The 12,281-nt window shown below is 41.0% G+C and overlaps 1 protein-coding gene and 1 long non-coding RNA gene across 3 annotated transcripts; one reads left to right on the plus strand and one right to left on the minus strand.

Annotated features, from left to right (window-relative positions):
• Positions 1–668: 668 nt before the first annotated feature.
• On the plus strand, positions 669–10,409 carry LOC138614734 (myelin transcription factor 1-like). The gene is made up of 8 exons (XM_069688298.1): positions 669–894; positions 4,763–4,846; positions 4,986–5,037; positions 5,707–5,749; positions 5,832–5,897; positions 8,187–8,416; positions 9,039–10,213; positions 10,341–10,409. The coding sequence occupies exons 2-8, from the start codon at positions 4,829–4,831 to the stop codon at positions 10,407–10,409; spliced, it is 1,653 nt and encodes a 550-aa protein (XP_069544399.1). The 5' UTR covers positions 669–894; positions 4,763–4,828.
• Positions 10,410–11,645: 1,236 nt separating this feature from the next.
• Positions 11,646–12,145, minus strand: LOC138614731 (uncharacterized). Of its 2 annotated transcripts, XR_011310328.1 has the most exons (4): positions 12,126–12,145; positions 11,896–12,020; positions 11,802–11,839; positions 11,646–11,712 (listed from the first exon to the last, which is right to left on the minus strand). It is a non-coding gene; the product is annotated as an uncharacterized lncRNA (long non-coding RNA). The 2 variants fall into 2 exon arrangements; XR_011310327.1 differs by lacking the exon at positions 12,126–12,145 and having other exon boundaries at positions 11,896–12,028.
• Between the last annotated feature and the right edge of the window lie 136 nt (positions 12,146–12,281).

The raw sequence follows: 12,281 nt of genomic DNA on the forward strand, positions 1-12,281 counted from the left end.
GAAGCCCAGCAGCCCCCTGACCTCCTAACCTCTGACCCCTGACCTCAGTAATGATATAAACTGTACATCTGTTGCAGAGGATGATGACGTCGTGTTCGTCTCTCAGGTGTTACAGACAGATGTTGAGAGGTGGAGGTGGACCTGTCTGTCCACTGATGACTTCCTGTCTTCTGTCAGCTTGTTGTCACATGTTGTCATCAGGAAGATGATCTTCAATAATAATAATAATAATAATAATAGTGTATGTGAATATTCAGACAGCAGCTGGACAGAAGTTTAAATCCTTCATCATCTTTTCTATGTTCATCAAACTTGACCTGTCAGTCAAACTCAGATCACCTCACACCTGTCAGTCAAACGGAATGTCTCTCTCTTTTCTACTCTTTGTCAACGTGTTATTTTCTCCATATACATCCCATAATAATCACTGATGGTTTATTAGTGTGTATTAACCTGTACTCTGTCCCCTGTCTTCTGTCCTCTTTCCCCTGTCCCATCTTCTGTCCTCTGTCCCCTATCCTCTGTCCCCTGTCTTCTGTCCTCTTTCCACCTGTTGCCAGGAACCGCTTTAAATTTGGACCCTGTGTGCCCGGCAGTCCGGCCCCGGTAAGACGGCCCCTCGGTGAGCTGCAGCTCTCCCGGGCTCCGGCAGGCGGCACTGCAGCGGCTCCTCTGTCCATGGTGCTGAAGATCCGGCTGGCTCTGTCCGCGGTGCTGAACGGCTCGGGGGTGCTGGGCTCAGTCTGAGGCGGTCGTCACACCGATCCAGTCCCCCCCCCGGTGGTTCCGGTGGTGTATCGTGGTCGCAGTCACCGGGGACTTTCCGTTACCGTGTGCCATCAGCCCGGAGCTGTCGGAGCGGAGGGGGAAGGGAGGGCAGCCGTCTGAGCTACGGTAAGGCTTTATGTGTCTGACAAAGAGCCGTTTAACGTGCCGGTGTTCGGTGAGGCCCGGGCCGCGGGCTGCACGCGCCGTCTGTCCCCGAGCACGGAGGACGGACCGCGGTCGTATGTAGGCCAGCCGGTGTCATCGGGCTCTCCTCTCGTGGAGGATCATTAAAAGCCCAGTCCAAACGTGCGCACGGTTAAACCGATTACGATTGTCGGTCGTCGGGATATTTCCGGCCCACATCGGCGGCCCGGTGTCCGTGAAACGGGTCAACCGTGTGACGCCGCCGCTTTGACGGCCGTTCGGTGTTTTGTCAGAGAGCCAACAGAGGAGGAGGAGGAGGAGGAGGAGGAGGAAAAAGGCCTCGTCAGCAGCCCGGCCTCCATCTCTGCTGTCAGTCTGCTCCACGTCCTCCTCTGATGTTCCGATGGAGTACAGCAGGTCTCTAGAACCTCTGTGTTCCGAGACCCGTCCGAAGATCCCCGAACCGTCCCGAACACAGCCGTCAGTCCGTCTGTATGTAGGACGGGACCAACCTGAGCCCTGCAGCTGATTCCGTTATGCTTCTGTTTATATATTTGATTTCGTCATCAGTCAGTCTGATGTTTGAACCTTTATTAGAACAGAACTCTGGACATCCTGCAGCTCTTTGTTGTTTCAGATGCTTCAGAGCATCAGAGCTTTCAGATGCCATCACATAAATCAGATGCCTTTGTTTACAGAAATCTACATTTTATAAATATTCTTTCAAAGTCTTTTCCACCTCCCAGGATGCCTCTCTTTCTCATTTTATGATTGTTTTGGGTAATTATGTGACTATATTTGAGTATATATGAGTATATTTGAGTTTATGAGTATATACGAGTATATTTGAACTTATATGAGTATATACAAGTATATATGAGTATATTGAGTACATATGAGTATATACATGAGTATATTTGAGTTTATATGATTATATATGAGTTTATATGAGTATATACGAGTATATTGAGTATATATGAGCATATAAGACTATATATGAGTATATATTAGTATATATTAGTATATTTGAGTATATTTGAGTGTATATGAGTGTATACGAGTATATATTAATATATTTGACTATAGATGAGTATATATGAGTATTTTGAGTATCTATGTTTATATGAGTATATATGAGTACATCTGAGTATATACGAGTATATATGAATATATTTGAGTATACACGAGTATATTTGAGTTTATATAAATATGAGTATATTTGAGTTTCTAGGAGTATATACGAGTGTATATTAGTATATTTGAGTTTATATGAGTATATTGAGTTGATATGAGTATATATGAGTATATTTGAGTTTCTAGGAGTATATACAAGTATATATAAGTACATTGAGTATATACGAGTATATATTAGTATATGAGTATATATGAGTGTATATAAGGATATAAGAGTATATATTAGTATATTTGAGTATATATGAGTATATTGAGTATATATGTTTATGAGTACATGTGAGTATATACGAGTATATATGAGTATATTTGAGTTTATGAGCATATTGAGTTGATATAAGTATATACGAGTATATATGAGTATATACAAGTACGTATGAGTATATTGAGTATATATGAGTGTATTTGAGTATATATGAGTATGAGTGTATGAGGATATACGAGTATATATTAGTATATTTGAGTATATATGAGTATATTGAGTATATATGAGTATATTTTAGTTTATATGAGCATATTGAGTTGATATGAGTATATATTAGTTTATTTGAGTATATATGACTATATTCAGTATATATGTTTATATGAGAATATTAGCGGTACATGTGAGTATATTGACTATACTGTATATGAGAATATACAGGAGTATGTTTGAGTTTATATAAATATATGAGTATATGAGTTTATATGAGTATATTGAGAATATATGAGTATATTTGAGTTTATATGAGCATATTGAGTTGATATGAGTATATACGAGTATATATGAGTATATGAGTATATACGAGTACATATGAGTATATTGAGTATACAGTGAACCCTCGCTATAACGCGGTTCACCTTTCACGGTCTCGCTGCTTCACGGATTTGCATCGTGCATTGAAATCACATTACGACTATATGTAACATAGATATATTTAATGTCCAGTTCTATCTATTTCAATTGTAAAATAAAGGTTACTACTTCACGGATTTCGCCTATCACGGTTTCTATTTGGAATGTAACCCCCGCGAAAAACGAGGGTTCACTGTATACGAGTATGTATGAGTATGTTTGAGTTTATATGAGTATATATGACTATATATTAGTTTATTTGAGTATATATGAGTATATTCAGTATATGTGTTTATATGAGAATATATGGGTACATGTGAGTATATTGACTATACTGTATATGAGAATATACAGGAGTATATTTGAGTTTATATAAATATATGAGTATATGAGTTTATATGAGTATATATGAGTATATTGAGTATATATGAATATATTGAGTATATATGAGGATATTTGAGTTTATATGAGTATATACAAGTATATATTAGTATATTTGAGTATATATGTGTATATGAGGATATACGAGTATATGCTTATGAGTACATATGAGTATATATGAGTACATACGAGTACATATGAATATATTGAGTATATATGAGTATTTACGAGTACATGCGGGAATATATGGTTATATTGATTATATATGAGTGTATTTGAGTATATATGAGTATATATGAGTATGTATGAGTATGTTTGAGTTTATGACTATATATGACTATATATGAGTATATATTAGTTTATTTGAGTATATATGAGTATATTCAGTATATATGTTTATATGATAATATTAGCGGTACATGAGTATATTGACTATACTGTATATGAGAATATACACGAGTATATTTGAGTTCATATAAATATTTGAGTATATAAGTTTATATGAGTATATACGAGTATATTGAGTATATATGAGGATATACGAGTATATATTAGTATATTTGAGTACATGAGTATATACGTGTATATGTGAGTGTATTTGAGTTTATATGAGTATATACGAGTATATATGAGTATATGTGAGTTTATGAGTATATATGAGTATATATGAGTATATTTTAGTATATATGAGGATATACAAGTATACATTAGTATATTTGAGTATATGAGTACATATGTTTATGAGTACATGACTATATTTGAATTTATATAAATAAATGAGTATATATGAGTTTATGAGTATATACGAGTATATTGAGTATATATGAGTATATTTGAATCTATATAAATATATGTATATATATATATGAGTTTATATGTGTATATACGAGTATATTGAGTATATATGAGTATGTATGAGTATGTTTGAGTTTATGAGTATATATGGCTATATATGAGTATGTATGAGTATGTATGAGTTTATATGAGTATATATGAGAATATACAAGTATATATGAGTATATTTGAGTTTATATGAGTATATTGAGTTGATATGAGTATATATATGAGTGTATTTGAGTTTATAGGAGTATATACGAGTATATATGAGAAAATTTGAATTTATATGAATATATATCAGTATGTATGAGTTTCTATGAGTATATATGACTATATGACTATATTTGAGTTTATATGAGTATATATGAGTTTATATGAGTATATAATGTGGGTCTGAATCTGCTGCAATGAGGTTAGAGGAGAAGAACATTTTTATCTGGTTGATAAAGTGCCAGTGGAGCTGTGATTATATTCAGACCAAAGACTCAGTTCCATTAAACCATCTTAGATGTGTGTTTATTGTCATGTTTCACTCAAGTATACATGGAGTGTTTTAACATGATCAACCTTCAGAAAAACAATGTGTGTATGTGTTTCGTTCAGCAGAAATGAGTTCAAAGGTCAGACAGTGATCCAGTGGAGGACCAGAGGAGAACAAACCAACCAGAGAGGATGAGCCTCAGAGACAAAGTAACTGTCTGTCTGTCTATGTGTCTGTGTCTGTCTCTCTGTCTTTGTCTGTCTGTCTGTTTGTCTGTCTGTCTAAGTCTCTGTCTCTTTGTCTCTGTCCATCTACTGATGATCTTGTTTATGTCCTTCTGTTATTCAGATGAGTCAAGACACAGAGACACGAACACGAACCCGCTCCAAAGGCATTCGGGGTCAGTACACACACACACACACACACACACACACACACACACACACACACACACACACACACACACACACACACACACACACACACACACACACACACACACACACACACACACACACACACACACACACACACACACACACACACACACAGAGATCAGGTTGCAGTCAGTCTCAGGTCCAGGTAGATCTGCAGAGCTATTGTCTTTAAAGGAAGCAGCTCCTGTTTCTGAGGTTCTACTTTGTACAATTGCACCATCCATAGGTCAGACGGGGAGAGACGACCTCACCTGTTCTGATGTGACCTTTAACCTTTTCGGAAAAAAAACCAAAGCTTTTTATCATCTTGACCTTCTGACAGTGGAAACCAGTTAAACATAAATACTCTGAGTAGTACCAGACATATAAGAGAGTACCTGGTTTACAGATCAGAGAGGGAGGTTCAGGTTCTGTCTGAGGTCTGCGGTCCGTTTCTCCTGCTTCTAATCAGCCCTGGACACACCTCAGCAGAAGAACAGTGGTCAATAAACAACAGACAGGAAGTGTACAGATGTTCATGGACTGAATCACATTCTCCTCAAACTGACAACATCAGAACATCACTGTGTTTTTAGACTGGAACCTCTGATCAGAGTTTATTAATGGATCTGATGTTCTGTTGCTTCTCTCAGTGTCTTCAGAGCTGTTGGGTCCGGAAATGAAGCCCGAATTAAGGTGAGCGGTTCTGGACCTCCAACAGGAGAACATCATGTATGCAGTGTGTGTGCATGAAGTGAGTGTGTCTGTGTGTCCACAGCAGCTGTCCAACACCTGGATGTGACGGGAAAGGACATGTCAGTGGAAGATACTCACGACACAGAAGGTAGGACAAACATGGAGAACATGTATGAACAACACACATCTAGAAAACACATCCACAACAAACGTCTAGAAAAACATCTTGAAAACACCTCTACAACGCAAATCTCGAAAACACATCTACAACTCACGTCTCCAACATACATCTACAACACACTTCTACAACACACATCTATGACACACGTCTAGAACAAACATCTACAACACACATTTACAATACAAATCTAGAAAATATCCACAACACGCATCGCCAACACAAATCGCGAAAACACATCGAGAGCACAAATCTACAACACACATCTGGAACAAACATCTACAACACATCCAGAACACACATCTAGAATATATCCACAACACACATCTACAACACATCTCCAACACAAATCAAGAACTCACATCTAGAGGACATATCTACAACACAAATCTAGAACACATCTAAATACACATCTAGAACATACATCTAGAAAACATCTATAACACATGTTTAGAAAAATTATCTACAACACACATCTAGAAAACACATCTACAACACTCATCTATAAAACAAATCCAGAACACACATCTACAAAACAAATCTGGAACATAAATCTACAACACATCTCCAACACGCATCTAGAAATCACATCTACAACACACAACAACAACAACAACACACATCTGGAACACACATCTAAAAATCATCTAGAACACATTTACAACACACATCTAGAAAAAAAACCTACAACACACATCTACAACACACGTCTACAACACATCTACGACACACATCTACAACACACATCTACAACACACATCTAGAACACACGTCTAGAAAACACACCTACAACACACATCTACAACACACATCTAGAACACACATCTACAACACACATCTGGAACACACATCTAGAAAACACATCTATGACAAAAATCTATGACACACATCTACGAAATATCTAGAACCCACACCTACAACACAAATCTAGAACACACATCTAAATACCCATCCAGAATATACATCTAGAACACATCTAGAACACATGTCTAGAAGACATATCCACAACACACATCTACGAAATATCTAGAACACACATCTACAACACAAATCTAGAACACAAATCTGAAAAGACATCTACAAAACATCTACAACACATCTAGAAAATACAACTAGAAAAACACATTTAGAACACAACTCTAGAACACACATCTACAACACACATTTAGAACATACATCTAAAACATATCTACAACAAACATCTACAACACAAATCTACTACACACATCCACAACACACATCTACAACACATCTCCAACACAAATCAAGAACTCATATCTAGAGGACATATCTACAACACACATCTACAACACATCTAGAAAACATCTAGAACACATATATGACACACATCTATGAAATATCTAGAACACACATCTACAACACAAATCTAGAACACATCTAAATACACATCTAGAACATGCATCTAGAAAACATCTATAACACATGTCTAGAACAATTATTTACAACACACATCTACAACACATCTACAACACACATCTAGAAAACACATCTACAACACCCATCTACAAAACAAATCTGGAACATAAATCTACAACACATCTCCAACACGCATCTAGAAAACACGTCTACAACACACATCTAGAACACACATCTAAAACACGTGTCTATAACACAAATCTGGAAAAGACATCTACAAAACATCTAGATCACACATTTAGAACTCAAATCTACAACACACATCAAGAAAACACAATGAGAAAACACATCGAGAACACAAATCTAGAACACACATCTACAACACAAATCTAGAACACATCTAAATACACACCTACAACACACATCTACAACACACATTTGGAACACACATCTACAACACAAATCTAGAACACATCTAAATACACACCTACAACACACATCTACAACACACATTTGGAACACACATCTACAACACATCCAGAAGACACATCTAGAAAACACATCTACAATGCAAATCTACAACACATCTACAAAACATATCTAGAACACACATCTACAAAACAAATTCACAACACACATCTACAACACACATCTAGAAAACATGTCTACGACCCAAATCTAGAACACATCCATAACACACATCTTAACAAATCTGGAACACACATCTAGATGACATATCTACAACACACATTTGGAACACACATCTCCAACACACATCTACGACACACATCTACAACACATATCTAAAAAATATCTACGACACACACCTATAACACACATCTGGAACAGCAGTCTTCAGTATGTCTGTCCTTCTGTCCTCAGCGTGCTTGGCTGCCCCATCGTGAAGAAGAGGAAGCTGGAGGAGGCGGAGGCAGAGGAGAACCAGTCGGCTCCCAAGAGGAAGAACCAGCCGGCCAAAAAGGAAGCTGGGGAAGGATTCACTGCAGACAGCGACACCGCAGAGGAGGAGGACGAGCACAAGGTGGAGGAGGGAGAGGAAGAGGAGGACGTCAAGGACAAGAAGAAGAACAAAACAAAAAGCAGCACTAAAGGTGAGTGCTCATGTTTAAGAGGTCATTTTTACCACAATAACATGTCATTGTATTTCCATATTAGCATGCTAACTTCTAATGAAGGGTCACCGAGCAGCTCAGTTGTGTGTCATCAGTTTTCATGATCTTCAGTCAAAGAAAGGAAGAAAGTAAAATGTGACTGGTGCTGTTTGTATATTTTTAAAGAAGGCTGTAAAAAACTGAGATACAACCAACCATCAACCATCAGTGATGTCATCATCCATCAGTGATGTCATCAACCATCAGTGATGTCATCGTTGGTTTGTGAACGTTATGAATCCTCCAGTTCAGAATCTGTCCGTCACCATCTTGGTAGTTCGGAGCGGTTTGGAGCAGGAAGTGACCATATTTGGACGAGCTGGGGGAGGAGCCAGCGGTGGATCTGACCGATCTGATTGGAAACCTGACGATACTACGTCCCGCCCACCGATAGCTGTAACCTGACTGCATCACAGCCTGTCAATCAAAAAGACACGCCCCCAAAAACATGTATTTTTGAAGCTTATTTAAGCTTAAGACACTTCTGCATCAAACTCATCGCAGACATGATGAACACAAACAGTGTGTAACAGTAACACTCACCTGTTCTTTGAATCCACAGCAGACACTCAAACAGCAGTCGCTCCTCCGACTGAGAACTCGCCTGTTGCCGCGGAGACCGATAACAAAACTGAAAGAGAGAAAACCGGTGAGGAGGTGAAGTTGGTCTCTCTCACTGAGGATGATGAAGATGAAGATCAGCAGCAGGACGAAGAAGAGACGAGGGATGAAAAGGATGTACAGCTGGTGAAGGAGGACCAGCCATCAGAGCAACCTGCTGTGGAAACAGATGTTACTGAGCTTAAAGACACAAAACAGGAGGAAGAGGAAGAAGAGGAGGAAGAGCAGCCGGAGAGACAGCAGCACATTGTGGAGGAGAGACAGAGGATCAGCCAGGAGAACTGTGATCACCAGTACTCCAGCGGAGAGTACAACCATCAGGCCAAAGAATCCAAACAGGAGCAGGAGGAAGAGGAGGAGGAGGAGGAGGAAGAGGAAGAGGAGGAGGAGGAAGAAGAAGAAGAGGAAGAGGAGGAGGCAGCAGAAAGGGAGGTCCTCCAGGTCAACACACCATACACTCTGAGTCCACACACTCAGGCATCTGAAACAAAAGTGTCTCTCAGGGAAGAAAAGGTCTGCACACCCTTCACCGAGGAAGAGGAGGAAGACGAAGAGCAGGAGGAGGAGAACAGTCAGGGGAAGGAGGCAGGCGAGGTGGTGGAGGAGGAAGAGGAGGAGGACCGGGACTCCAGCAAAGACTCTCCGACCACTGTGGTCATAGAACTACGCTCTGAGGAGGATGATGATGAGGAAGATGAGGAGGAGGAGGAGGAGGAAGAGGAGGAAGAGGAGGAGGAGGACGGAGAAGAGCAGGACCGTGTCTCCGAGGGCTCAGGAATCACGGACGACTCGGAGAACTGGGACATGACCCGGGGGAACCTTGGGCTGCTGGAGCAGGCCATCGCACTGAAGGCCGAGGAGGTGAAGGCGGGGCAGGAGGTTCGCGGCTCCCCCGACTACCAGCCCTTCACCTCCTCCAGCAAGGCCTGCGACCCTGCCGTCATCGCACGGCGGTCTGCCCACTACAGCAAAGGTAGGAAGAGGAGGGAGAAGGAAGAGGGAGGAAGGAAGGGTCAAAGGGAGGAGTCAAAGGTAGGAGGAGTAGGAGGGAGGAGGGAGGGGTCAAATGGAGGAGAAAGGGAGGAGTCAGAGGGAGGAGGAGGAGGAAAGTCAAAGGTAAGAGTCACATGGAGGAGGAGGAGGGAGGGGTCAAAAGGAGGAGTCAAAGGTAGGAGGAGGGGTGAGGAGGAGAAAGGAGGAGGAGGGAGGAGTCAAATGGAAGGGTCAAATGGAGGAGTTAAAGGGAGGAGGAGGAGGGACAGGTCAGGAGAAGGAGGAGGAAGGAGGACTCAAATGGAGGAATCAGGGTTAGGAGGACGAGGAGGGAGGACGAGGAGGGAGGGATCAAAAGGAGGAAGAGGGAGGAGGAAGAGGCAGAGTGAGAGGGAGGGGTCAGAGGGGTCGATCATCTCTAACAGTCTCCATCATCTCTAATCTCCTCCGTCATCTCTAACACCCTCTATCACCTCTAACACTCTCCATCACCTCTAACACCCTCCATCAACTCTAATTTCCTCCATCACCTCTAACACCCTCCATCATCTCTGATTTCCTCCATCATCTCTAACACCCTCCATCATCTCTAATTTCCTCCATCATCTCTAACACCCTCCATCATCTCTAATTTCCACCATCACCTCTAACACCCTCCATCATCTCAAATCTCCTCCGTCATCTCTATCACCCTCCATCATCTCGAACACCCGCCATCATTTCTAATCTCCTCCATCATCTCTAATCTCCTCCGTCATCTCGAATCTCCTACGTCATCTCTAACACCCTCCATCATCTCCAACACCCTTTAACACCCTCCATCATCTTTAAAAACCTCCATCGTCTCTAACACCCTCCATCATTTCTAATCTCCTCCATCATCTCTAATCTCCTCCATCATCTCTAACACCCTCTGTCATTTCTAACACCCCCTAAAAGACTCCGTCATCTCTAACATCCTTTAAAACTCTCCATCATCTCTAACACCCTCGAACACCCTCCATCATCCCTAATCACCTCCGTCAATTCCAATCTTCTCCGTCATCGCTAACACCCTCCGTCATTTCTAACACCCTAGAACACCCTCCATCATCTCTTCCTCCATCAAGTTTAACACCCTCTAAAAAAACTCCGTCATCTCTAACACCCTTTAACACAGTCCATAATCTCAAACAACCTCCGTCATCTCAAACACCCTCCGTCATCTCGAACACCCTCTGTCATCTCTGATCTCTTCCGTCATCTCTAATCCCCTCCATCATCTCTAATCCCCTCCATCATCTCTAACACACTCCATCATCTCTAACACCCTCGAACGCCCTCCGTCATCTCTGCCTCCGTCAAGTTTAACACCCTTTAAAAACCACCGTCATATAGTCATCCCCTCCATCATCTCTAATCTAATCGGTCATCTCTAACCCCCTCCGTCATTTGTAACACCCTCCATCATCTCTAACACCGTCTGTCATCTCCAACACCCGCCATCATTTCTAATCTCCTCCATCATCTCTAATCTCCTCCGTCATCTCGAATCTCCTACGTCATCTCTAACACCCTCCATCATCTCCAACACCCTTTAACACCCTCCATCATCTTTAAAAACCTCCATCGTCTCTAACACCCTCCATCATTTCTAATCTCGAACACCGTTAATCATCTCTAATAAACTCCGTCATCTCTGCCTCCTTCAAGTCTAACACCCTCTAAAAACCTCCGTCATCTCTAACACCCTCCATCATTTCTAACACCCTCCATCATGTCTAACACCCTCGAAAAAACTCCGTCATCTTTAATAACTCCATCACTTCGAACACGTTCCATCATATCTAATCCCCTCCAACACCCTCCGTCATCACTAACACCATCTAAATCACTCCGTCATCTCTAAAACCATTTAACACCCTCCATCATCTCTAACACCCTCCATCATCTCTAACACCCTCCTTCATCTCTAACACCATGTAAAACACTCCGTCATCTCATACACCCTCTGAAACCTTCCGTCAACTCTAACACCCTCCGTCATGTCTAACACCCTCCGTCATCTCTAACACCTTATAATAACCACCATCTTCTCTAACACCCTCCATCATCTCTAACACCTTTGACAAACCACCATCTTCTGTAACACCCTCCATCATCTCTGACACCCTCTAAAAACCTCCGTCATCTTGAATATCCTCCGTCATAT

This window comes from Brachyistius frenatus, unplaced genomic scaffold, assembly GCF_029030835.1.
Source record: "Brachyistius frenatus isolate BFR_SWC_R1_liver_20210118 unplaced genomic scaffold, ASM2903083v1 Contig_557, whole genome shotgun sequence".
In the NCBI taxonomy this organism is placed as follows: Eukaryota; Metazoa; Chordata; class Actinopteri; family Embiotocidae; genus Brachyistius; species Brachyistius frenatus.